The 26,023-nt window shown below is 72.4% G+C and overlaps 1 protein-coding gene across 1 annotated transcript; it reads left to right on the top strand.

Annotated features, from left to right (window-relative positions):
- Window positions 1–1,332: 1,332 nt before the first annotated feature.
- On the top strand, window positions 1,333–18,987 carry SHKBP1 (SH3KBP1 binding protein 1). Its single transcript, XM_077840086.1, is given in 20 exon segments — window positions 1,333–1,427; window positions 3,748–3,801; window positions 5,207–5,252; window positions 5,849–5,922; window positions 7,197–7,255; window positions 8,386–8,466; window positions 9,355–9,525; window positions 10,035–10,125; window positions 10,305–10,495; window positions 14,393–14,407; window positions 14,410–14,507; window positions 14,674–14,761; window positions 15,151–15,267; window positions 15,638–15,808; window positions 16,098–16,253; window positions 16,788–16,884; window positions 17,175–17,298; window positions 17,300–17,354; window positions 17,476–17,608; window positions 17,836–18,987. Coding segments are annotated over 20 exon segments (2,436 nt in total). The 5' UTR covers window positions 1,333–1,359; the 3' UTR covers window positions 18,383–18,987.
- The last annotated feature ends 7,036 nt before the right edge of the window (window positions 18,988–26,023 follow it).

The raw sequence follows: 26,023 nt of genomic DNA, 5'->3' as shown, positions 1-26,023 counted from the left end.
CCGCTTCCCTGGCCGGAGCATGCAGCCCCAGCCTTCCCTTGCGGGGCCGGGGGCCGGGGCCAGGGGGTAACTGCTCTAAACCATGTTTTTCCTCCTGTATAAAGAAAACCTTCCCGAGAACGAGTGCGTTTGCGGGCTGGGTTTGAGTTTATTTCTCCCGTGCTGGACGGCCTTGGGCAGGGCCGCGTTTTGGAAGCGGCGAGCGGTTTGTGAAGATCGTACAAGCGAGGGCGGGAGAGGAGGCTCGGGCTGCGATGGGGCAGGGGCCGGACTCGGCTCTGGGGGACCTGCCGCCATTTGGCCCACCCTGCACGGCGCGGAGCGGTGTCTCTGCGGCTCCCGGCCAGCTGCCCCGGCGAGGGGGCAAGCGGCTTCACGCCTTGCAGCCAATAGAGGGGACGGGCTGGCCGGAGAGTCTGGGGGCCAGCGAGCCGCCCGGTGCCGTGTGCTTGCAGAGGGGGCGCAGCCGGGAGCGGGGCTTGGGGGCGCCTCCAGCCCCCTGCCCAGGGAGGGGGCCGAGGACTCGTCTCGCAGGCCCAGGGCAACCCAGCAGCCGGGGGCTGAAGCTGGACTAGAACCAAGGAGCAAATTCCCAAGGCCGGGGGCAGCATTGGGCGTCGGGGGGGCAGGGGACCTGCAGGGGGGTGGGGAGTGAAGGGGGGAAGGGATGGGGAGGGGTGAGGGCAGCTGAGGGGTGAGACTGAAGGGGGAAGGGGGGGCAGCTGGGGGGGCAGAGGGGGGAGCGAGGAAGGGGGAGGGGCGGGGGCAGCTGGGGGGAGGGGGTGCCGCTGCCCCCCCCCCGCGCCGGGACAGGCCCTGGCCCCGGCCCCAGCGCCTCAGTGAGGGGTCCCCCCGGCTGCGGACTCTGCCCGGGGGGTCGCGGTGACACACGTGCCGCCCCCCGAGGGGTCAGAGCCGGTCACGGGGCCGGGGACGTGGGGAAGGGAGGGGCAGGAGCGGGTCGGGGTCAAGCGAGCGGTGCGGTGGGGTCCACTGCATCCTCTGCGGGGCCTGCCCCTTTAAGGGGTGGGACGGAGGCAGAGCCGGCTTGGGGGGGGCGGGCCGGGGTGAGGCGAAGCGGAGGCCAATCAGCGCGTGGGGTGGGCGGGCCCGGGACGAGGCGGGGGCCAATTAGCGCGCGAGGTGGGCAGGCCTTAGTCGGGGGCCAATCAGTGTGCGGGATGGGTGGCCGGGGCGACGTAAGGGCCAATCAGCGCGCAGGGTGGGCGGGCCCGGGGCGAGGCAGGGACCAATTAGCGCGCGGGGTGGGCGGGCCCGGGACGAGGCGGAGACCAATCAACGCGCGGGGTGGGCGTGTCCCCGGCGGGGCGGTGGCGGAAGCGGGGCGCGGGCGCGGACATGGCGGCGCCAGGCGGGAGTGCGCGGCCGGGCGCGGAGCTGATCCAGCTCAACGTGGGGGGCAAGAGGCGAGCGGGGGCCGGGACCGCCCCGCCCCTCGCGGCCCCCGGCCCCGCCCCCCGGGACCCCACGTCCACGGGATCCCCGCCCCCCCCGACACCCGCCTTCACTCCCCCCCCCGGGCCTCGCCCCCCTTCACTCCCCCCGGTCCCGCCCCCCGGGACCCCCCGTCCACGGGATCCCCGCCCCCCCCGACACCCGCCTTCACCCCCCCCCGGGCCTCGCCCCCCTTCACTCCCCCCGGCCCCGCCCCCCGGGACCCCCCGTCCACGGGATCCCCGCCCCCCCCCGACACCCGCCTTCACCCCCCCCCGGGCCTCGCCCCCCTTCACTCCCCCCGGCCCCGCCCCCCCGGGACCCCCCCGTCCACGGGATCCCCGCCCCCCCCGACACCCGCCTTCACCCCCCCCGGGCCTCGCCCCCCTTCACTCCCCCCGGCCCCGCCCCCCGGGACCCCCCGTCCACGGGATCCCCGCCCCCCCGACACCCGCCTTCACCCCCCCCCCCCGGGCCTCGCCCCCCTTCACTCCCCCGGCCCCGCCCCCCGGGACCCCCCGTCCACGGGATCCCCGCCCCGACACCCGCCTTCACTCCCCCCCCCCCCGGGCCGGGCCCCGCCCCCCCGGAACCCCCCGTCCACGGGATCCCCGCCCCGACACCCGCCTTCATTCCCCCCGCCCCGGGCCGGGCCCCGCCCTCCTTCACTCCCCCCGGCCCCGCCCCCACGGGATCCCCGCCCCCCCCGACACCCGCCTTCACTCCCCCCCCGGGCCGGACCCTGCCCCCCTTCACTCCCCCCGGTCCCGCCCCCACGGGACCCCGCCCCCACGGGATCCCCGCCCCCCCCGACACCCCCCTTCATTCCCCCCCGGGCCGGGCCCCGCCCCGCCTTCACTCCCCCCCCCCGGGCCGTGCCCCGCCCCCCTTCACTCCTCCCCCCGGGCCGGGCCCTGCCCCCTTCACTCCCCTCCGGCCCCGCCCCCCTGGGACCCCCCGTCCACGGGATCCCCCCCCCGACACCCCCCTTCAGTCCCCCCGGGCCCCGCCCCCTTCACTCCCCGGCCCCGCCCCGCCCCCTTCACTCCCCCTCGGCCCCGTCCCCACGGGACCCCCGTCCACGGGATCACCTCCCCGACACCCGCCTTCACTCCCCCCCCCCGGGCCGGGCCCCGCCCCCCCGGGACCCCGCGTCCACGGGATCTCCCCCCCCCCGACACCCGCCTTCACTCCCCCCCCCGGGCCGGGCCCCGCCCTCCTTCACTCCCCCCCGGGACCCCGCGTCCACGGGATCCCCGCCCCCCCCGACACCCGCCTTCATTCCCCCCCCGGGCCCCGCCCCCCTTCATTTCCCCCCCCGGGCCGGGCCCCGCCCCACCCCGCCCCGCCTTCACTCCTCCCCCCGGGCCGGGCCCCGCCCCCTTCACTCCCCTCCGGCCCCGCCCCCCCGGGACCCCCCGTCCACGGGATCCCCCCCGACACCCCCCTTCACTCCGCCCCCGGGCCGCGCCCCGCCTTCACTCCCCCTCGGCCCCGTCCCCACGGGACCCCCGTCCACGGGATCCCCCCCCCCGACACCCGCCTTCCCTCCCCCCCCCGGGCCGGACCCCGCCCCCCTTCATTCCCCCCCCCGGCCGGGCCCCGCCCCCCTCACTCCCCCGGGCCCCGCCCCCCTCCACTCCTCCCCCCGGCCGGGCCCCGCCCCCCTTCACTCCCATCCGGCCCCGCCTCCCCGGGACCCCCGTCCACGGGATCCCCCCCGACACCCCCCTTCACTCCCCCCCCCCGGGCCGGGCCCCGCCCCCCTTCACTCCCCCCCCCGGGCCGGGCCCCGCCCCCCTTCACTCCCCCCCCCCTGGGCCGGGCCCCGCCCCCTTCACTCCCCCCCCCGGGCCGGGCCCCGCCCCCTTCACTCCTCCCCCCGGGCCCCGCCCCTTCATTCCCCCCGGGCCCCGCCCCCTTCATTCACCCCCCTTCACTCCCCCCGGCCCCGCCCCCACGGGACCCCCCGTGCACGGGACCCCCCCCCCGCCCCGACACCCGCCTTCACTCCCCCCCCCCCCCCGGGCCGGGCCCCGCCCCCCTTCACTCCCCCGGGCCCCGCCCCCACGGAACCCCCCGAACACCCGCCTTTACTCCCCCCCCCCGGGCCCCGACCCTCCCCCTTCACTTCCCCCCCCCCCCCCCCGGCCGGCCCCGCCCCCGCTTCACTCTCCCCCGGCCAGGCCCCGCCCAGCCCTGCCCCCCCCCACCTGCTTCACTCTTCTCCACATGCTCCATGTCCCCCTGACATGCCCGGCCGCTCGCTCACTGCGCCCTTTGCCGTTGCAGGTTCAGCACGTCCCGCCAGACCCTGACCTGGATCTCGGATTCGTTCTTCTCAAGGTGACGGGCAGAGAAGCCCGGCCCGGCTGCTTGTCCCCGTGCGTGGGCGCGAAAGGCCCTAGCCCGGCCAGGCGGGGGCACGGTGGCTTGGGGGCAGCCTGCCCTCGGCACAGCCGGCCCATCGCAGCCCTGGGCGTCTCTTGCTCTGGGTTTGGTACAAGGCACCTGCCCTATTACCCTCCGCCCACCTGGGGCCAGGTTCCTGGCGGCCCTGCCTCTCGTGTCGCCGATCCAGCGGCCGCAGGTGCAAACAGCCCCGCAGGGCCAGGCAGCCGCGGGCCAGCGCCGGGCAGGGCTCATGGGAACTCTCCTGTCGGCTGCTGGTTCCCCCGGGACCGAGTTGGGTCCTGTGCCCCACCCCGGCACCGAAGGCTAGCAAGGCGCAGGGCCCCAGCCTGGGGGGCCCTCGTCAGGTCCTGCCCAGTCTGCTCCCCAGGGATCAGTCTGCTCTGAACCGATACAAGTGAAGGGTCCAGGGGGCAGCAAAACCTCAGCACCAACCCCCTGCCGACAAACCCCTGGGGCCTGAATTAGCTGCTACCCCCCGAGAGATCTGGGAGTCCGGAAACGCCCGCTCAGTGCGCAGCAGCAGTCAGAAAAGCTGTCGTGGGAAAGGGAGAGAGAATAAAACAAAAAATGTCAGGTTGCCTCGGTGTAAATCCCTGGTACGCCCCCTCTCGAACGCTGCCTGCAGATCTGGGCGCCCCATCGCAAACAGGATCTGTTGCAGCTGGAAAAGTGCAGAAAAGGGTGACAACGATGATGCGGGGGATGGAAGGCTGCTGTATGAGGAGAGATTAAGAAGACCGGGACTTTTCATCTTGGAAAAGAGACGGCTAAGGGGGGATGTGATAGCGGGCTATAAAATCATGGCTGGTGTGGAGAAAGTAAATAAGGACGTCTTATTGACTCCTTCCCACAACACAAGAACCAGAACACAAGGAAATTAGCAGGCAGCAGATTTAAAACAAACACAAGGAGGTCTTTCTTCACACAACGCACTGTCAACCTGTGGAACTCCTTGCCAGGAGATGCTGTGAAGGCCAAGACTATAACCGGGTTCAAAAAAGTACTAGATAAATTCATGGCGGACAGGTCCATCAGTGGCGTCCCTGGCCTCTGTTTGCCGGGAGCTGGGAATGGGCAACGGGATGGATCACTTGGTGATTCCCTGTTCAGTTCATTCCCTCTGGGGCACCTGGCACTGACCTCGGTCGGCAGACAGGACCTTTGGGCTGACCCGGCCTGTTCTCTGCCCAAAGCGGAGCTGGTGGTGCGGCGTCACGGCCCTGAGGTTATAGTGGTTGGGGTTCTGTAATTGCCTTTCCGCTCGGTCGGGGCCTGTGTGGCCCCCAGCCCGCAGGGTGGATAGCAGCAGTCACCTCTGTCTCTGTTTAAATTCCAGCCTCCTGAGTGGCCGGATCTCCACCCTGAAGGATGAAACGGGAGCGGTGAGTTACCCCCGGGGCTGCAGCGTGGGGAGCCGGGCTGCGGGTCGCGGGAGCCGCGTGCCAGATCGGCTGCATACTCAGCATTAAGGGTCCCTCCGTGGCACGAGGCATCTGGCAGCCCAGAGGTCACCTTGTCTGTGCAGAGCTCTCGAGTGCCTGCCAGGGGAGAGCGCCCCCTGCTGAGCCCCCCGCCCCGCTCCCTGCCCCACAGCGCCTCCTAGCACCCCCCGGGGGCCTGCCCTGCCAAGCCCCCTGCCCCACTCCCTGCCCCACAGCGTCCCCTAGCACCCCACGGGGGCCTGCCCTGCCTGCCAGGGGAGAGCGTCCCCTGCTGAGCCCCCCACAGCGCCCCCTAGCACCCCACAGGGGCCTGCCCTGCCTGTGAGGAGAGCCCCCCTTGCTACCGAGCACTGGGGCACTGGTTTGTACGGTCACCAGCTGCGCTTTGGAGACCTGCCCATGTGGCGAGCTTGGGCCCCGCTGGGCTCCCAGCCATGGGGCCGTGGGCTGAGACGCGCGGAGTGCGGCTCCTGGGGCACCGTGTGTGCTGCTCCTGATGGGAGAGACGCCCCCTGATCCGCTCTCTGCCCCCCCAGATCTTCATCGACCGAGACCCCACCGTCTTTGCACCCATTCTCAACTTCCTGCGAACGAAGGAGCTCGACCCCAGGTATGGCACGGCCCTGCGGGTGCTGACACCCTGGGCAGGGCGCGGGGAAAGCGTCTGACCCCCTGTGCCAGGGATGTCCAGGAGCACTGGGGCGTTCCTGGCTCCTCCTCCTCAGCGGTGGCCCCGGAAATGGGGAAAGGGGGGTCTGCCCAGCCCATCAGGACTGCAGGCAGCGTCCTGGGTCTGTGCGGCGCCTGGCCCTGTGGGTCGTTGCCTGAGCCCCTGGGGCAGTGGGGGGCTCCCACACATCCAGGGGGTGTGCCCCGAACCCGGGCAAATCTGGTGTTCATAGAATCATAGAATATCAGGGTTGGAAGGGACCCCTGAAGGTCATCTAGTCCAACCCCCTGCTCGAAGCAGGACCAATTCCCAGTTAAATCATCCCAGCCACGGCTTTGTCAAGCCTGACCTTAAAAGCCTCTAAGGAAGGAGATTCTACCACCTCCCTAGGTAACGCATTCCAGTGTTTCACCACCCTCTTAGTGAAAAAGTTTTTCCTAATATCCAATCTAAACCTCCCCCACTGCAACTTGAGACCATTACTCCTCGTTCTGTCATCTGCTACCATTGAGAACAGTCTAGAGCCATCCTCTTTGGAACCCCCTTTCAGGTAGTTGAAAGCAGCTATCAAATCCCCCCTCATTCTTCTCTTCTGCAGGCTAAACAATCCCAGCTCCCTCAGCCTCTCCTCATAAGTCATGTGTTCTAGACCCCTAATCATCTTTGTTGCCCTTCGCTGGACTCTCTCCAATTTATCCACATCCTTCTTGTAGTGTGGGGCCCAAAACTGGACATAGGACTCCAGATGAGGCCTCACCAATGGCGAATAGAGGGGAACGATCACGTCCCTCGATCTGCTGGCAATGCCCCTACTTATACATCCCAAAATGCCATTGGCCTTCTTGGCAACAAGGGCACACTGCTGACTCATATCCAGCTTCTCGTCCACTGTCACCCCTAGGTCCTTTTCCGCAGAACTGCTGCCTAGCCATTCGGTCCCTAGTCTGTAGCGGTGCATTGGATTCTTCCATCCTAAGTGCAGGACCCTGCACTTATCCTTATTGAACCTCATCAAATTTCTTTTGGCCCAATCCTCCAATTTGTCTAGGTCCTTCTGTATCCTATCCCTGCCCTCCAGCGTATCTACCACTCCTCCCAGTTTAGTATCATCCGCAAATTTGCTGAGAGTGCAATCCACACCATCCTCCGTGTTGCCTTGTGCTGCTCCAATCCCGGCCTCTGTCCTGACCTAGCCTGTCGCTGTGTCTTTCCAGGGGCGTCAATATCTCCCTGCTGCTGCACGAAGCTGAGTTCTATGGGATCACCCCGCTGGGTACGGCGCGGGGTGGGGGCGGGGGACGGGGGAACGGGATCACCCCACTGGGTACGGCACGGGGGGGAACGGGATCACCCCACTGGGTACGGTGTGGGGGGGCACGGGGGGGACGGGATCACCCCGCTGGGTACGGCGTGGGGGGGCACGGGGGGGACGGTATCACCCCGCTGGGAACGGCACGGGGGGACGGGATCACCCCGCTGGGTACGGCGTGGGGGGGCATGGGGGGGATGGGATCAACCTGCTGGGTACGGTGTGGGGGGGCATGGGGGGGACGGGATCACCCCGCTGGGTACGGCGTGGGGGGGCACGGGGGGGACGGGATCAACCTGCTGGGTACGGTGTGGGGGGGCATGGGGGGGACGGGATCACCCCGCTGGGTACGGCGTGGGGGGGGCACGGGGGGGACGGGATCACCCTGCTGGGTACGGCACGGGGGGGGGACGGTATCACCCCGCTGGGAACGGCACGGGGGGGCACGGGGGGACGGGATCACCCCGCTGGGTACGGCGTGGGGGGGCACGGGGGGACGGGATCGCCCCGCTGGGAATGGCGCGGGGGGGGCACAGGGGGACGGGATCACCCCGCTGGGTACGGTGTGGGGGGTCACCGGGGGACGGGATCACCCCGCTGGGAACGGCACGGGGGGGCACGGGGGGACGGGATCGCCCCGCTGGGAATGGCGCGGGGGGTCACCGGGGGATGGGATCGCCCCGCTGGGAATGGCGCGGGGGGGGCACAGGGGGACGGGATCGCCCCGCTGGGTACGGTGTGGGGGGGCACAGGGGGATGGGATCGCCCCGCTGGGTACGGTGTGGGGGGTCACCGGGGGACGGGATCACCCCGCTGGGAACGGCACGGGGGGGCACGGGGGGACGGGATCGCCCCGCTGGGAATGGCGCGGGGGGTCACCGGGGGATGGGATCGCCCCGCTGGGAATGGCGCGGGGGGGGCACAGGGGGACGGGATCGCCCCGCTGGGTACGGTGTGGGGGGGCACGGGGGGATGGGTTCACCCCGCTGGGAACGGCGGGGGGGGGGGAGACGGGATCACCCCGCTGGGAATGGCGGGGGGGGCACAGGTCGGGGGGGCGGTCTGCAGCTCACCCCATGCCCTCTCCTGCCCAGTGCGTCGCCTGCAGCTGCGTGAGGAGCTTGACCGCTCGGCCTGCGGGAGCGTCCTCTTCAATGGCTACCTGCCCCCCCCAGGTGGGTGCTGCGCCCCGGGCCAAGTGACGGAGGGGCGGAGACTGGCTGGGCGGGGGAGGGGCTGGTTGGGGGCGGAGACGGGCAGGGCGGGGGCGGAGACTGGCTGGGCGGGGGAGGGGCTGGGCAGGGGCGGAGACTGGCTGGGCTGGGTGTGATCGGAGACGGGCTGGGCGGGGCGGGGGAGGGGCTGGTTGGGGGCGGAGACGGGCAGGGTGGGGGCGGAGACTGGCTGGGTGTGGTTGGAGACGGGCTGGGCGGGGCGGGGGAGGGGCTGGGCAGGGGCGGAGACTGGCTGGGCTGGGTGTGGTCGGAGACTGGCTGGGCGGGGCGGGGGAGGGGCTGGGCAGGGGCGGAGACTGGCTGGGCTGGGTGTGGTTGGAGACGGGCTGGGCGGGGCGGGGGAGGGGCTGGGCAGGGGCGGAGACTGGCTGGGCTGGGTGTGGTCGGAGACTGGCTGGGCGGGGCGGGGGAGGGGCTGGGCAGGGGCGGAGACTGGCTGGGCTGGGTGTGGTCGGAGACTGGCTGGGCGGGGCGGGGGAGGGGCTGGTTGGGGGCGGAGACGGGCAGGGCGGGGGCGGAGACTGGCTGGGCGGGGGAGGGGCTGGGCAGGGGCGGAGACTGGCTGGGCTGGGTGTGGTTGGAGACGGGCTGGGCGGGGCGGGGGGAGGGGCTGGTTGGGGGCGGAGATGGGCAGGGCGGGGGCGGAGACTGGCTGGGCGGGGGAGGGGCTGGGTGGGGGGCGGAGACGGGCTGGGCAGGGCGGGGGAGGGGCTGGGTGGGGGCGGAGACGGGCGGGGCGGGGGAGGAGACGGGCTGGGCGGGGGAGGGGCGGCTTGGCTCTGATGGGCCCCGCCCCCCCCGATGGTCCCACGGCCCCCCCTCTTGCAGTGTTCCCCGCCAAGCGGCGTAACCGGCACAGCGTGGCAGGGCCGCAGGTGGCCGCCCGGCTGCACAGCGCCGCCGAGAGGGCCCCCGTGCGCCGCAGCAACACCCTGCCCCCCACCCTGGGCCAGGCCGGGCTGCTGGGCCGCCTGCTGGAGGAGCGGGGCCTCGGGGCAGGTACGGGGGCCCTGGGGGCGGGACGGGGGGAGCTCCTCGTTCTCCAGCTGCCTGGTCTGGAAGAGCACTGGGGGCTAGTGGTTACAGCGGGGCGAGGCCGGGGGGGGTGCCAGGACGCCTGGGTTCTCTCCCCGGCTGTGGGTGGGGAGCGGGGTCTGGTGGTTAGAGCAGGGGCCCTGGGAGCCGGGACACCTGGGTTCTCTCCCCGGCTGTGGGTGGGGAGCGGGGTCTGGTGGTTAGAGCAGGGGCCCTGGGAGCCGGGACACCTGGGTTCTCTCCCCGGCTGTGGGTGGGGAGCGGGGTCTGGTGGTTAGAGCAGGGGCCCTGGGAGCCGGGACACCTGGGTTCTCTCCCCGGCTGTGGGTGGGGAGCGGGGTCTGGTGGTTAGAGCAGGGGCCCTGGCAGCCAGGACGCCTGGGTTCTCTCCTGGCCCTGTCACTGATCTGCCGTGTGCCACCTGAGCCGTACTCCATTCCTCCTTTGTGCTGGTCTCTGCCTTCCCGCCCCAGGGCCGGCCAGTGACCCCGGCATGGTCCGAATCGTCTGCGGGCACCATAACTGGATCGCTGTGGCCTACGCCCAGTTCCTCGTGTGCTACAGGTAACCGCACGGGTCTCCTGCCTCCCCGGCCACGGGGGTCCCACTGCGAACAGACCCCGGAGCCCCTGACCCCTGCAGCACAACCCTCCCTCTCCCCCCGGGCACGGCTGGGGCCAGCCGTGCCTGCCGGGGGGAGCCCCGGCTCCGAGGCCCGGTCCGACGCCAGCTCTGGCCCCCAGGATGAAGGAGACGTCGGGCTGGCAGCAGGTGTTCTGCAGCCCGCGGCTGGACTGGGTCATCGAGCGGGTGGCCCTGAATGCCAAAGTGCTGGGCGGGTCGCTGGGCGAGCAGGACAAGATGGTGGCCGTGGCGTCCTGCAGCGAGATCATCCTCTGGGCCCTGCCGGCCGACGGCAACGGCAGCGAGATCGGTGAGGGGGCGGGGGGCTCGGGGTGGGGTACAGGGGGGCTCAGCGCGGGGGGCTCGGTGAGGGGTGGGGTATAGGGAGGCTCAGCGAGTGGGGCTGGGTGGAGGAGCAGCTCAGCAAGGGGGACTCGGGGTGGGGTATAGGGGGGCTCAGCGAGGGGGTCTCGGCGAGGGGTGAGGTATAGGGGGGCTCAGCGCAGGGGGCTCGGTGAGGGGTGGGGTATAGGGAGGCTCAGCGAGTGGGGCTGGGTGGAGGAGCAGCTCAGCAAGGGGGACTCGGGGTGGGGTATAGGGGGGCTCAGCGAGGGGGGCTGGGCAGGGTGGGGTATAGGGGGGCTCAGCGCAGGGGGCTGAGTGGAGGAGGAGCTCGGCAAGGGGGGCTGGGCAGGGTGGGGTATCGGGGGGCTCGGCGAGGGGTGGGGTATGGGGGGCTCAGTGCGGGGGGCTCGGCGAGGGGTGGGGTATGGGGGGCTCAGTGCGGGGGGCTCGGCGAGGGGTGGGGTATAGGGGGCTCAGCGCGGGGGGCTCGGCGAGGGGTGGGGTATAGGGGGGCTCAGCGAGGGGGGCTGGGCAGGGTGGGGTATAGGGGGGCTCAGCGCAGGGGGCTGAGTGGAGGAGGAGCTCGGCAAGGGGGGCTGGGCAGGGTGGGGTATCGGGGGGCTCGGCGAGGGGTGGGGTATAGGGAGGCTCAGCGAGTGGGGCTGGGTGGAGGAGCAGCTCAGCAAGGGGGGCTTGGGGTGGGGTATAGGGGGGCTCAGCGAGGGAGGCTCGGCAAGGGGTGGGGTATAGGGGGGCTCAGCGAGGGGGGTTCAGCGTGGGGTGAGGTATAGGGGGGCTCAGCGAGGGGGGCTGGGCAGGGTGGGGTATAGGGGGGCTCAGCGCAGGGGGCTGAGTGGAGGAGGAGCTCGGCAAGGGGGCTGGGCAGGGTGGGGTATCGGGGGGCTCGGCGAGGGGTGGGGTATAGGGGGGCTCAGTGTGGGGGGCTCGGCGGGGGGTGGGGTATAGGGAGGCTCAGCACGGGGGGCTCGGTGAGGGGTGGGGTATAGGGAGGCTCAGCGAGTGGGGCTGGGTGGAGGAGCAGCTCAGCAAGGGGGACTCGGGGTGGGGTATAGGGGGGCTCAGCGAGGGGGTCTCGGCGAGGGGTGAGGTATAGGGGAGCTCAGCGAGGGGGGCTGGGCAGGGTGGGGTATCGGGGGGCTCGGCGAGGGGTGGGGTATGGGGGGCTCAGTGCGGGGGGCTCGGCGGGGGGTGGGGTATGGGGGGCTCAGTGCGGGGGGCTCGGCGAGGGGTGGGGTATAGGGGGGCTCAGCGCAGGGGGCTGAGTGGAGGAGGAGCTCGGCAAGGGGGGCTGGGCAGGGTGGGGTATCGGGGGGCTCGGTGAGGGGTGGGGTATAGGGGGGGCTCAGTGCGGGGGGCTCGGCGAGGGGTGGGGTATAGGGGGGCTCAGCGTGGGGGGCTGGGCAGAGGCGAGGAGCTCAGCGTGGGGTGGGGTATAGGGGGCTCAGTGCGGGGGGCTCGGCGAGGGGTGAGGTATAGGGGGGCTCAGTGCAGGGGGCTGAGTGGAGGAGGAGCTCGGCAAGGGGGGCTGGGCAGGGTGGGGTATCGGGGGGCTCGGCGAGGGGTGGGGTATAGGGGGGCTCAGTGCGGGGGGCTCGGCGAGGGGTGGGGTATGGGGGCTCAGTGCGGGGGGCTCGGCGAGGGGTGGGGTATGGGGGGCTCAGCGAGGGGGGCTGGGCAGGGTGGGGTATAGGGGGGCTCAGCGCAGGGGGCTGAGTGGAGGAGGAGCTCGGCAAGGGGGGCTGGGCAGGGTGGGGTATCGGGGGGCTTGGCGAGGGGTGGGGTATGGGGGGCTCAGTGCGGGGGGCTCGGCGAGGGGTGGGGTATGGGGGCTCAGTGCGGGGGGCTCGGCGGGGGGTGGGGTATGGGGGGCTCAGTGCGGGGGGCTCGGCGAGGGGTGGGGTATAGGGGGGCTCAGCGCAGGGGGCTGAGTGGAGGAGGAGCTCGGCAAGGGGGGCTGGGCAGGCTGGGGTATCGGGGGGCTCGGTGAGGGGTGGGGTATAGGGGGGCTCAGTGCGGGGGGCTCGGCGAGGGGTGGGGTATAGGGGGGCTCAGCGTGGGGGGCTGGCAGAGGCGAGGAGCTCAGCGTGGGGTGGGGTATAGGGGCTCAGTGCGGGGGGCTCGGCGAGGGGTGAGGTATAGGGGGGCTCAGCGCAGGGGGCTGAGTGGAGGAGGAGCTCGGCAAGGGGGGCTGGGCAGGGTGGGGTATCGGGGGGCTCGGCGAGGGGTGGGGTATAGGGGGGCTCAGTGCGGGGGGCTCGGCGAGGGGTGGGGTATGGGGGGCTCAGTGCGGGGGGCTCGGCGAGGGGTGGGGTATGGGGGGCTCAGCGAGGGGGGCTGGGCAGGGTGGGGTATAGGGGGGCTCAGCGCAGGGGGCTGAGTGGAGGAGGAGCTCGGCAAGGGGGGCTGGGCAGGGGTGGGGTATCGGGGGGCTCGGCGAGGGGTGGGGTATGGGGGGCTCAGTGCGGGGGGCTCGGCGGGGGTGGGGTATGGGGGGCTCAGTGCGGGGGGCTCGGCGAGGGGTGGGGTATGGGGGGCTCAGTGCGGGGGGCTCGGTGAGGGGTGGGGTATAGGGGGGCTCGGCGAGGGGTGGGGTATGGGGGGCTCAGTGCGGGGGGCTCGGCGAGGGGTGGGGTATGGGGGGCTCAGTGCGGGGGCTCGGCGAGGGGTGGGGTATGGGGGGCTCAGTGCGGGGGGCTCGGCGGGGGGTGGGGTATGGGGGGCTCAGCGAGGGGGTCTCGGCGAGGGGTGGGGTATGGGGGGCTCAGTGCGGGGGGCTCGGCGGGGGGTGGGGTATGGGGGGCTCAGCGAGGGGGTCTCGGTGAGGGGTGGGGTATAGGGGGGCTCAGCGCAGGGGGCTGAGTGGAGGAGGAGCTCGGCAAGGGGGGCTGGGCAGGGTGGGGTATCAGGGGGCTCGGCGGGGGGTGGGGTATGGGGGGCTCAGTGCGGGGGGCTCGGCGGGGGGGTGGGGTATGGGGGGCTCAGTGCGGGGGGCTCGGCGAGGGGTGGGGTATAGGGGGCTCAGCGCGGGGAGCTGGGCAGAGGCGAGGAGCTCAGCGTGGGGTGGGGTATAGGGGGCTCAGTGCGGGGGGCTCGGCGAGGGGTGAGGTATAGGGGGGCTCAGCGCAGGGGGCTGAGTGGAGGAGGAGCTCGGCAAGGGGCGCTGGGCAGGGTGGGGTATCGGGGGCTCGGCGAGGGGTGGGGTATAGGGGGCTCAGCGCGGGGAGCTGGGCAGAGGCGAGGAGCTCAGCGAGGGGTGGGGGGAGCTCAGCGCGGGGGGCTCGGCGGGGGGTGGGGTATGGGGGGCTCAGTGCGGGGGCTCGGCGGGGGGTGGGGTATAGGGGGGCTCAGTGCGGGGGGCTCGGCGGGGGGTGGGGTATAGGGGGGCTCAGTGCGGGGGGCTCGGCGGGGGGTGGGGTATGGGGGGCTCAGTGCGGGGGGCTCGGCGAGGGGTGAGGTATAGGGGGGCTCAGCGCAGGGGGCTGAGTGGAGGAGGAGCTCGGCAAGGGGGCTGGGCAGGGTGGGGTATCGGGGGGCTCGGCGAGGGGTGGGGTATAGGGGGGCTCAGCGCAGGGGGCTGAGTGGAGGAGGAGCTCGGCAAGGGGGGCTGGGCAGGGTGGGGTATCGGGGGCTCGGCGGGGGGTGGGGTATGGGGGGCTCAGTGCGGGGGGCTCGGCGAGGGGTGGGGTATGGGGGGCTCAGTGCGGGGGGCTCGGCGAGGGGTGGGGTATGGGGGGGCTCAGTGCGGGGAGCTGGGCAGAGGCGAGGAGCTCAGCGAGGGGTGGGGGAGCTCAGCGCGGGGGGGCCCTGGGCGGTCCCCCTCACGGCTCCTCTCCCTGGCCAGGTGTGTTCCACTTGGGGGTCCGGTGGAGGCGCTTTTCTTCGTGGGCAGCCAGCTCATCGCCACCAGCCACACGGGCAAGATCGGTGTCTGGAACGCCGTCACCAAGCACTGGCAGGTGAGGGGGGCGGCCGGGGGGGAGCCGCGGGCGGGGAGCACTCAGCAGAGAGCCCTGGGAGCCGTGAGACGGGGCAGCTGCGGGGCGAGCGGGGGGGAGCTGTGGGGGGCCACAGTGTGAGCTGAGGGGGGAGTGGCTGAGCAGGTTCCTTCTTGGCCCCCGGCAGATCCAGGACGTGGTTCCCATCAGCAGCTACGACGCGGCCGGCACCTTTCTGCTGCTGGGCTGCCACAACGGCTCCATCTACTACGTGGGTGAGCGGGGCGGGGGCAGCCTGGGGGCGGGGTGGGGTGGGCAGAACCGGGGGTGGGGCAGGGGCAGCCTGGGGGCGGGGCAGGGGCAGCTGCTCGCCCACCAGGGCCAGGCTCTGCCAGCTGCGGAGGGGCCCCGCGGGGCAGGGGCAGGGCTGGGAGCTGATCCCCGTCCCCTGCGTGGTGATGGGTTGTGGGGGGGGGAGTCTCTTCTGAGCCCCCGGCCTGGGCCTCGCCGAGCCCTGGTGCCGCCTTGTGCCGACGGGCGTGTCTCAGGAGGGGCCGGGCACCGGCCGGGGGCAGGCCCTGTGGGCAGCGTGGGCATCGCTCTGGCCCCGCCGGGCTGGCGAGGGCTGGGGCTGCCCTGACACGTGCCCCCCCCCCCCCCCCAGATGTGCAGAAGTTCCCTCTGCGCATGAAGGACAACGACCTGCTGGTGACGGAGCTGTACCGCGACCCCTCGGAGGACGCTGTCACCGCCCTCAGCGTCTACCTCACCCCCAAGACAAGTAAGGGGCCTGCCCCAGCCCCACCCCCCGGCCCCCGGCCCCCGGCCAGCCGCAGCATCCAGGGTTCAGCCTCAAGCTGCGGAAGGAAAAGGATTTGTCCCCGGCCATCCGGGGAGTCAGTAATGAACCCAGGAGTCCTGGCTCCCAGCCCCCCCGTTCTAACCACTAGATCCCACTCCCCTCCCAGAGCTGGAGAGAGAACCCAGGGGTCCTGACTCCCAGCCCCTCTCCCCCCCCACCCCCCCATAGTGCATTTGATGTTCCAACTCCCCTCCCCGTGGCCCCCCACTGAACCATGGCTTGAGAGCGGGGCCCTAACCCGGCGGGGGGGACGGGGGGAGCTCTCCCCGGCTGACATGGGGCCCCACAGGCGACAGCGGGAACTGGATCGAGATCGCCTATGGCACCAGCTCGGGGACGGTGCGGGTGATCGTGCAGCACCCGGAGACGGTGGGCTCGGGGCCCCAGCTCTTCCAGACCTTCACCGTGCACCGCAGCCCCGTCACCAGGATCATGCTGTCCGAGAAGCACCTCATCTCGGGTAGGTGCCGCCAGGCAACGGGGCTGGGGGGCTGTGCTGCTGTGTTGAGGGGCACCGGCTGGGCGGGGGGAGAGGACCCAGGGCTGGGACAGCGTGGGCTGCAGGTCGGGAGTGAGGGGCACCGGCTGGGCTAGTGGGAGAGGCGGGTAGCAGGGGGCTGTGGGTCAGGAGTGAGGGGCCCTGGGCCTAGTTCCAGCTGGTGCCCTGTTCGTGATGGGGGAAGGGAGCCCCTTAGGCAAGGGGGTTCAGGGAGCCTTTGGTTAAACGAGTCTGTCCCCCTGGCCTCCAGTCTGTGCCGATAACAACCACGTCCGCACCTGGACGGTGACGCGCTTCCGCGGCATGATCTCCACGCAGCCGGGCTCCACCCCGCTGGCCTCCTTCAAGATCCTGTCCCTGGAGGACATTGACGGGCACGCGGGCTGCAGCGCTGGTACCGACATTGGTGGGTGATGCCAGGGGGTGACGGCGCTGGGGGGCGGGGGCAGGGGGCGCGGTGACGGCGGTCGGGAACGGGGTGGGGGCACGGGGGCAGGGGGCGCGGTGACGGCGGTCGGGAACGGGGTGGGGGTAGTGGGGGGGCAGGGGGTGCGGTGACGGAGCTCGGGAACGGGGTGGGGGCAGTGGGGGGCAGGGGGCGCGGTGATGGAGCTCGGGAACGGGGTGGGGGCACGGGGGGGCAGGGGGCGCGGTGACGGAGCTCGGGAACGGGGGTGGGGGCAGTGGGGGGCAGGGGGCACGGTAATGGAGCTCGGGAACGGGGTGGGGGGCACGGGGGGGGCAGGGGGCGCGGTGACGGTGCTCAGGAACGGGGGTGGGGGCAGTGGGGGGCAGGGAGCACGGGGGGCAGGAGGCGCGGTGACGGTGCTCAGGAACGGGGTGGGGGCAGTGGGGGGCAGGGGGCGCGGGGGGCAGGAGGCGCGGGCGTGTCCTTGCCCTGGGGCAGAGGCCAGGGGCACTGACCGGCAGCTCTCGGCAGGGCCCTTCGGGGAGCGGGACGATCAGCAGGTTTTCATCCAGAAGGTGGTTCCGGACGCCAGCCAGGTCTTCGTGCGTCTCTCCTCCACCGGCAAGAGGTACCCGGGGGGCCCCGAGCCTGGGTCAAGGGGCCACACGGCCTGGCTGGGGGGTAGGGTGGGGTCACGTGGCTCGCGGCTGCCCACCGTGGCTGGCGCTGCATCTGGCGGGGGAGGCTCCGTGGTGGAGGGGCCCTGAGGGATGGGGGGGTGGCGGAGCCTCTCTGTACAAAGGGGAGACGGGCACCGGGAGGGTGGGCTCTGCCCGAGGTCCCACGGGGCCCGTGGCTGAGCCGGGGGAAGGAACCCAGGCGTCCTGGCCCGCAGCTCCCGCCCTGCCCCTGCCCCAGGATCTGCGAGGTGCGCTCCGTGGACGGCACGGCCATCACCGCCTTCACGGTGCACGAGTGCGAAGGCTCCAGCCGCATCGGCTCCCGCCCGCGCCGTTACCTCTTCACGGGCCACGCCAACGGCAAGCCTGCAGATGTGGGACCTGACCACGGCCATGGAGATGCTGGGCAAGCCGCCAGGTACCCGTCGCCTTCCCACCCCCGCCCCCGGCCCCTGTGCTGCAGGGGCTCCCTGGCACTGGGGGGTGCTCCCCCCCCAGCGCGTGGCAGCCTGACCTGTGCTCTGCCCCCTCCCTTTCAGAGGTGGGGGGCCTGACGGAGGAGGAGCTGCTGCAGCAGCTGGAGCAGTGTGACCTGGCCCTGACGCGCACCCCGGACATGAGCCCAGCTTGCTCCTTCGCCCACCCCGGCACGCCCCGGGCCTCCAGCACCAGGTACAGGGGGCCCCGGGGAGCCCAGGGCTGCGGGCTGGGCTCCTGCTGGCAGAGCTACGCCGGGTCTGGGGGGCGCCCGGTTAAACTGGGCTCCACATGCTGGCGTCTCACAGCCGGGCCGGTGCTGGGCGCCCTGAGCCCATGTGGGGCTGCAGAGAGCTGCTCGGTTCTGCATGAGCTCTGCCTGCCTGGCTGGCTAACGCCCGGCCCCTCTCCTCTCCCGACAGCCTCCAGTCCCAGGGGAGCGATGGCGCCCGAGACAGACCCGCCAAGGGGGCTGGCAGCGCCGGGCTCCTGCTGAGCGCTGCCCGCGGGAGCCTGCTGCTGCCCAGGGCCCGCGAGGGCCCCTTCGCGGCGCTGACGGCCAGCCAGAGCTCCCTGAACTGCGGTGACGGCCCCGCGCCGGAGCCTTGCCCCCGGCGGCCAGCAGATGGACCGGATGGCGACCCCCGGGCTCCCCACGGGCTGCATGGCGGGGGCAGCTTCGTCGAGCGGTGCCACGAGCTGGCCCGCTCCTCCGGGCTCGAGGCCAGGAGGCCTGGCCCAGTCGGGGAGCCCGACGGAGGGCGCCTTGGAGCAAAGGGCAAGGTCTTGCTACGTGCCCCCGGCATGCCGGCCCGCAGGCCCTCCGGAGCCAGCCCCACCCCCTCTGTCAGGACCCTGCCCCCCGCCCTGCCGGGGTCCGGCTCCTCCTCCCCCTCGGTGGCCAGCGAGGCCCTGCCCATCGTCCCGCTGGCGGCGCCCAAAGCCCGGCTGAACGAGACCTCATTTTAGCATCCGCGGAGTGGCCTGGGGACTCCGGCCCGGCCGGGACTGACTCACCACGGAGGCCTTACGCCCGCTGCCCGACTCAGGCTCTGCTCAGCTTAGCTGGCTGGCCGATGCCCTGGACTCTTCCACCCGTGGGACCTGCCGCAAGCCGTGTGGGGCGGGGGCCGGATCCCACTGCAGCCGCGTCCTGCGGGGGCTGGCAGGGAAAGGGGGGGCTGCCCTCCTGGGGCGGGCCTGGGACCATCTGCGAGGCAGGATCGCGCTCTATTCACAGAGCAATGGGTTCGCTGGTCTTCCTCCTCCTGGGGGCTCCCTCTGCCCCCCTCCCCTGCCCCCTCTGTGCCCTGCGCGTGCCCACGCATCCTGCATGGTGCTGGGCCCCTCAGGTGCTGGCTCAGTGGTCTGGGGCAACCCAGGAGGGGCAAATCCTAATGCAGGTGTGAAAAGGTCATTGGCTGGTAGGTGGGGCCTAAGCCTGGTGGCTCCTCCCAGCCCTTAGCAAGCCAAAGCCTATTGGCAGCAATAGGGGGCGCTGTGCTGGGGGTGGGGCCCCGCTGCCTGTTTCAATAGGGGGCTTCCATGGCAAATACACCCGCATTCCCACGCTCCGCCTGCGTGTCTGTGTCTGGGGGCCGGGCTGGGCCGGGCCCCCCGCTCAACCTCAGTGGCGTGCTGAACTCGCGGCGCGGTCCAGCCCCCTCTCCTGGCAGCTAAGGGCCGGGCTCCAGGCCTGTCCCTTGGCAGGCGTGGGGCAGGCCCAGCTCCCTGGCACACCTGTGGGGCCCGATCCCTGCGTGTGGGGCCCCGGGCGTTACTGGAACACGCAGGGTTGGCCAGGCCCCACACCCAGCCGGCAACTCTGTCCCTGCTCCGGGCCGGGCTGGGAGAGGAGCCGGCCCTGTGGGAGCTGCGGCTGAAGGCCAGGAAGGGGGAGAGCTGAGGGGGGAGTGGCTGAGCAGGGGAGGGGCCTCCTGAGGTCCCCCAAAGCCTAAGTCCCACTCGGCCCTCGGGGGGCCTAGACCCTGTGCAAACTCCTGTGACGGGGGCTGGCTGCTCTGGAGCAGCATCAGCCCCCATCCACCCTGGCCTGTGCCGAGGGCTAAGCCGAACAGCATGGGCTACCTGGGAGAGCTGGGGCTGGCCCATGGTGCCCTCTGCGGGAAGGGCAGGCAGGAGGTTCCCCCAGCGGCCTGGGGCTCAAGCCAGCCCAGATCCGCCCCGTCCCCGCAGCCCGGTGCTCCTGGGCGCCAGGTAACCCTGACACTCACCCGGGGGTGCTGGGAGCATGGTAGATTCTGGGGTTCGGGGCACTTCCTGCGGCCGGACCGCACCCTGGGGTGACACCGGCCCCTCGTGCGCTGTGTGCCCGGCGTAGCCCAGGCTGACCCGTGCCCATGCCAGGGGGACGTGACTGAGCCCTGTGCTGGGCACCATCGGGCATCGTCACATGCCCAGACGCAGGGGCAGCAAGGGGCTGACGGACCCCCCTGGCCTCGTGGCTAACCCCGCCAGCCTGCAGCCTGAGTGTGATTGGTCAGCGTGCAGGGAAGTCAGGGTGGGATTTTATACTATGTGTGCCCACGGCAAGCCACACGCGCCCCGTGCGCCCACTGGACACACTTCACACTTATGTGCCCCATTGAAAGTCCATTGAAACTACCCCGTGCTTGGCCCTCGAAGCCCCGTCCCTGCGCCCACCTCCATTCGCCCCCGAACACCCAGTTTGGCCCAGGGGAGCAGCGCCCGCCCTACAGGCCCCCCACCTGCTCTGTCCCGGGGCCTGCAATGGTGCCTCAGCTGTTGCTGCCGGGGGGGCTCGCTGGGCACCCCCGGGTGAGGGGGACGTTGTGGGCAGCTGGCAAGGTTGGCAGCAGGGGCCTGAGGCTGCCCAGGACGGGACCCCTACCCCCACCCCCCTGGGCCCTTCCGGCCTGTTTCTATAACAGCCTGTGAGTCAGCTGGACCAGAGCCTGTGCAGGGCTAGTAACCGGGGCCGATGCAATACCGGGGCGGCTTCTGGGGGGGAGCCCGGACACCTGGGTTCTGTTCCTATCTCTGCGACTCCCTGCAGGGCCTTGGGCAAATCCCTGCCCCTGCCCCTCCTTTGCACTTCTGATTCCCCGTTTCTAAAACAGAAGTGAGAATATACTGAGCTAGTCCGTCGGCCGGTTTCTGCCTCTGCCCCACAGAGCTCCTGGCCTGCAGAGCGGGTGGGTTGTTCTCCCCATGGCAGAGAGGGACTGAGGCCCAGGGTCACACCGCGTCTGGGGGGGAGTGAGCCAGGGGCATGTGTTGGACCCGGGGGGGGGCTGTGAACCAGCAGGGGCGTCCGTGGCTTCCCCCGGCGCTTTGGTGGGGTGTGGGGCCCTGCACGGGGCGGCCCCTCTCTCTGCTTCACCCACTCCAGCCAGTCTGACTGCAGGAGACAGGGCTAGGGGTTGCACCCTCCCGTCAGCCTTGGACCCCCGCCGCTGTCTCTGGGTGCCCAGCTCCCCACAAAGCCCAGAACATCTGGTGCCCCCGCCTAGAGAGCAAAAAGGGGGGGGATCCCATCCAAGCAGCAATGCCTGGGGAGGGAGGCAGCAGACGCCCACTGGCAGAGAGGGGTAGGAACTTGAGCATGGTGACATTTGAGGTAGCAGCAGAGCCAGGGAGAGAACCCAGGAGTCCGGGCTCCCAGCCCCCCCTGCTCTAACCACTAGCCCCCACTCCATTTCCACAGGGCACCTCCTCCCTCTGCTCCCTTCCCAGCCCCTCAGGCCCCCTCCCCCCAGGCTCAGAGGCTCAGCCCTCCGGGATATCCCCCTCTGCAGGGAGCCTCTGCATCCCTGGGGGGCTGGACGCCTGGGTCCTCAGCAGGGAGGACTCTGCTGTCTGTGTGCCAGGCCCCCCACCACCTCCACCTCGATCAGGCGGTGCCCCCCTGCTCCCCACTTGCCCCTCCCCCAGGTCCCCCTCCCTCTACAGCCACCGGGCCCCCTCCCTCCGCGCGGCCGTTGGCACCTGGTTGCGATGCAGGATGTTGCTCCCGGAGGCAGTTGCTTAGCAACCAGCTCGGGCAGCTGCAGATGGAGACTGGGGGGGGGAGCCCCCGGGTTCGCCTGGAGCGTCCCCGGGCCGGGCTGCGCGGGGCGGTTCTAGGAGCTTCCAGGCGGCGGGTGGGGCTCAGAGCCCGCCCCCCCCGCCAGTGGCCGCAGGTACCGGCTGGAGCGCGGCCAGGGACCGACCCACGGAGCCAGCCCCCCCCGTGACACCCCCAGGGCCTCCTCGCACACTCACCTCCACCCTCCCTATTGCACACTCTTCCCCATCCCGATTGCACGCTCGCTCATAGCCCCATTGCACACTCGCCCCTTGCACACTCACTCCAGCCCCCCTGCACATTCCCCGCCAGCGGGCGGCCCGACACTCTCGCGTCCCTCGCACGTTCACCCCCCAGATGCTCGGCCCTTGCACGCGCCCCCTTTGCACACTCACGCGCGCGGGGCTCGGCCGCTGCCCAGGCCCGCTCTCGCCCTTCCGCGGCTGGAGCCCATCGGGGGGGGCCTTGGAGCCGCCCCCCCCAACGCGCGGCTCCGTCTCCCCAGCCCGCTCCAGCCGGCCCGGAAGGAGCCGCGACGCGCCGGCTGCTCCCGATGCAGTGCGTGGTAGGTGCCCCCCTGCGGGAGTGGGGGGCCGCGAACCCAGGCGTCCGGGGGGGGTGGTCGAGCGCGGGGTTGGGGCGGGGGGACCCCACTGCGCATAGAGGCCCCCCCAGCTCCTCCCGCCAGCCCCGGAGACAGCAGCTCCCTTTGCACCCCCCGATTCCCCCATGGGGCAGAGCCCCGCTGCGCGGTACCGGCCCTGCAACAAGCCCCGGCTCAGACCCCGGTCATTGTTTACAAGGGGAGAGGGGCAGGACTCCTGGGTTCTCGCCTGACCCTTCCTCTCTCTGGGCCTCAGTTTCTCTGTCGGTACAATGGGGACATTGGCTGTCACCTGCCCTCAGGATATGGGGGGACTCTGAATTACCCCCCTCACCTTCTCTCCCAGGAACTGCCCCCCGCCGCACCCCTCCCCCAGGCTCCCCTGGCTGGGGATGAGGGTTCTTGGGGATCCCCCCCACCGTGAAAAATCTGTGTTCATAGAACTGTGGGACCCCCGGGCTGGGACAGCGGGGCTGCGGGCCAGGAGTGAGGGGTACGGGGGGGGCTGCGGGTCGGGAGTGAGGGGCAGCGGCAGAGCTGGGGGGGGTGCAGGGGGCTGCAGGTAGGGAGTGAGGGGCAGCGGCAGGGCTGGGGGGGAGCAGGGGGCTGCAGGTCGGGAGTGAGGGGCAGCGGCAGGGCTGGGGGGGAGCAGGGGGCTGCAGGTAGGAAGTGAGGGGCAGCGGCAGAGCTGGGAGGGAGTAGGGGGCTGCGGGTAGGAAGTGAGGGGCAGCGGCAGGGCTGGGGGGGAGCAGGGGGCTGCAGGTCGGGAGTGAGGGGCACCGGCAGAGCTGGGGGGGAGCAGGGGGCTGCAGGTCGGGAGTGAGGGGCACCGGCAGAGCTGGGGGGGAGCAGGGGGCTGCAGGTCGGGAGTGAGGGGCAGCGGCAGGGCTGGGGGGGGGAGCAGGGGGCTGCGGGTCGGGAGTGAGGGGCAGCGGCAGGGCTGGGGGGGGGAGCAGGGGGCTGCGGGTCGGGAGTGAGGGGCAGCGGCAGGGCTGGGGGGGAGCAGGGGGCTGCGGGTCGGGAGTGAGGGGCAGCGGCAGGGCTGGGGGGAGTCCCCCTGTCCCTGCTGACGTAGTGCTCATGTCACTGGGGGCTGCTGACGGCAGCGAGGGGGGCAGGCGCACCCATTGGATCCGTGTCCCCCCGCCTCCTCCCCGGGGCTGGTCACGCCTGGGGGGCGATGGAGGGGCCCATGTGGTGGGGGTGTCACATCTCTTCCTGCCTGGCGCTGGGTGGGTATGGGGGGCGTCTGGGACCCTGCCCTGGTGAGGGGCAGGGCTGGGGGTGCAGTGAGGGAGCAGGTCACAAATCTGGGATCCCCTTTGGGGGGCGCTGGGCAGCTGGAGTGTCCCCCCCCTTCTGCCAGGCAGCCCAGGGCCTGGAAAGCGGGGGGCTGCGGGTCAGGAGTGAGGGGCACTGGCAGGCCTGGAGGGGGAGTCCAGGGGTCGCTGCCGACCCACCTGGCCTGGGGCAGCAGCTCGGGGCAAAGTGGGGACCTGATCCCCTCCCGTGTCTGTCCAGAGGGCCGTGGAGCCAGCCCCAGGTTCCCCCCAGCCCCATGGGAACTGGGGATCCCCATGCGGAGAGACGGGGGGGTGGGGCCTGGAAGGGGACAGTGAGTGGGGAGGGCCCCTCACCCTGTCGCGCCCCCCCAGCAGGTAGACCTGGAGCTGCGGGTGGAGAAGCTGGATGTGAAGATGGTGCCTGGGGGCGCTGGCAGCGAGGGGCTGGGCCCGGGCCAGGAGGCCAAGGAGGACCATGAGGAGCGAGTCCTGGCTATGCTGGGCATAGCGGGCACCGTGCTCAACCTGCTGGTCATCATCTTCGTCTACGTGTACACCACCGTCTAGCACCGGCCCGGGCCCCGCCAGGGCCCCGCCAGCCAGAGACACCCGCACCGGGATCCCGCCAGCCGGAGACACCCGCGCCGGGACCCCGCCAGCCGGAGACACCCGCGCCGGGACCCCGCCAGCCGGAGACACCCGCACCGGGATCCCGCCAGCCAGAGACACCCGCGCCGGGACCCCGCCAGCCGGAGACACCCGCGCCGGGACCCCGCCAGCCGGAGACACCCGCGCCGGGATCCCGCCAGCCAGAGACACCCGCACCGGGACCCCGCCAGCCGGAGACACCCGCGCCGGGACCCCGCCAGCCGGAGACACCCGCGCCAGGATCCCGCCAGCCAGAGACACCCGCGCCGGGACCCCGCCAGCCAGAGACACCCGCGCCGGGACCCCGCCAGCCAGAGACACCCGCGCCGGGACCCCGCCAGCCGGAGACACCCGCGCCGGGACCCCGCCAGCCAGAGACACCCGCGCCGGGACCCCGCCAGCCGGAGACACCCGCACCGGGATCCCGCCAGCCAGAGACACCCGCGCCGGGACCCCCGCCAGCCAGAGACACCCGCGCCGGGACCCCGCCAGCCGGAGACACCCGCACCGGGATCCCGCCAGCCAGAGACACCCGCGCCGGGACCCCGCCAGCCAGAGACACCCGCACCGGGACCCCGCCAGCCGGAGACACCCGCGCCGGGACCCCGCCAGCCAGAGACACCTGCGCCAGGATCCCGCCAGCCAGAGACACCTGCACCGGGACCCCCGCCAGCCGGCGCCAGGATCCCGCCAGCCGGAGACACCCGCGCCAGGGCCCCGCCAGCCAGAGACACCTACGCCAGGGCCCCGCCAGCCAGAGACACCCGCGCCAGGGCCCCGCCAGCCAGAGACACCCGCACCGGGATCCCGCCAGCCAGAGACACCCGCGCCGGGACCCCGCCAGCCAGAGACACCCGCACCGGGATCCCGCCAGCCAGAGACACCCGCACCGGGACCCCGCCAGCCGGAGACACCCGCGCCGGGACCCCGCCAGCCAGAGACACCCGCGCCGGGACCCCGCCAGCCGGAGACACCCGCGCCAGGATCCCGCCAGCCAGAGACACCCGCACCGGGACCCCGCCAGCCGGAGACACCCGCGCCGGGACCCCGCCAGCCAGAGACACCCGCACCGGGACCCCGCCAGCCAGAGACACCCGCGCCGGGACCCCGCCAGCCGGAGACACCCGCGCCGGGACCCCGCCAGCCAGAGACACCTGCGCCAGGATCCCGCCAGCCAGAGACACCTACGCCAGGGCCCCGCCAGCCGGAGACACCCGCGCCGGGACCCCGCCAGCCAGAGACACCCGCGCCGGGACCCCGCCAGCCGGAGACACCCGCGCCAGGGCCCCGCCAGCCAGAGACACCTGCGCCAGGGCCCCGCCAGCCAGAGACACCCGCACCAGGATCCCGCCAGCCGGAGACACCCGCGCCAGGGCCCCGCCAGCCAGAGACACCTACGCCAGGGCCCCGCCAGCCAGAGACACCCGCGCCGGGACCCCGCCAGCCAGAGACACCCGCACCGGGACCCCGCCAGCCGGAGACACCCACGCCAGGGCCCCGCCAGCCGGAGACACCCGCGCCGGGATCCCGCCAGCCGGAGACACCCACGCCAGGATCCCGCCAGCCAGAGACACCTACGCCAGGGCCCCGCCAGCCAGAGACACCCGCGCCGGGACCCCGCCAGCCGGAGACACCTGCACCGGGACCCCGCCAGCCAGAGACACCCGCGCCGGGACCCCGCCAGCCGGAGACACCCGCACCAGGATCCCGCCAGCCAGAGACACCCGCACCAGGATCCCGCCAGCCGGAGACACCCGCGCCGGGATCCCGCCAGCCGGAGACACCCGCGCCAGGGCCCCGCCAGCCAGAGACACCCGCGCCGGGATCCCGCCAGCCAGAGACACCCGCGCCGGGACCCCGCCAGCCGGAGACACCCACGCCAGGGCCCCGCCAGCCAGAGACACCCGCACCAGGATCCCGCCAGCCAGAGACACCCGCACCAGGGCCCCGCCAGCCGGCGCCAGGATCCCGCCAGCCGGAGACACCCACGCCAGGGCCCCGCCAGCCAGAGACACCCGCACCAGGAT

The sequence above is a fragment of the Eretmochelys imbricata genome, chromosome 23 (assembly GCF_965152235.1).
Source record: "Eretmochelys imbricata isolate rEreImb1 chromosome 23, rEreImb1.hap1, whole genome shotgun sequence".
NCBI classification, from domain to species: Eukaryota; Metazoa; Chordata; order Testudines; family Cheloniidae; genus Eretmochelys; species Eretmochelys imbricata.
The sequence above is the reverse complement of the archived record's forward strand: the minus strand, read 5'-3'. Positions and strand labels throughout refer to the sequence as shown.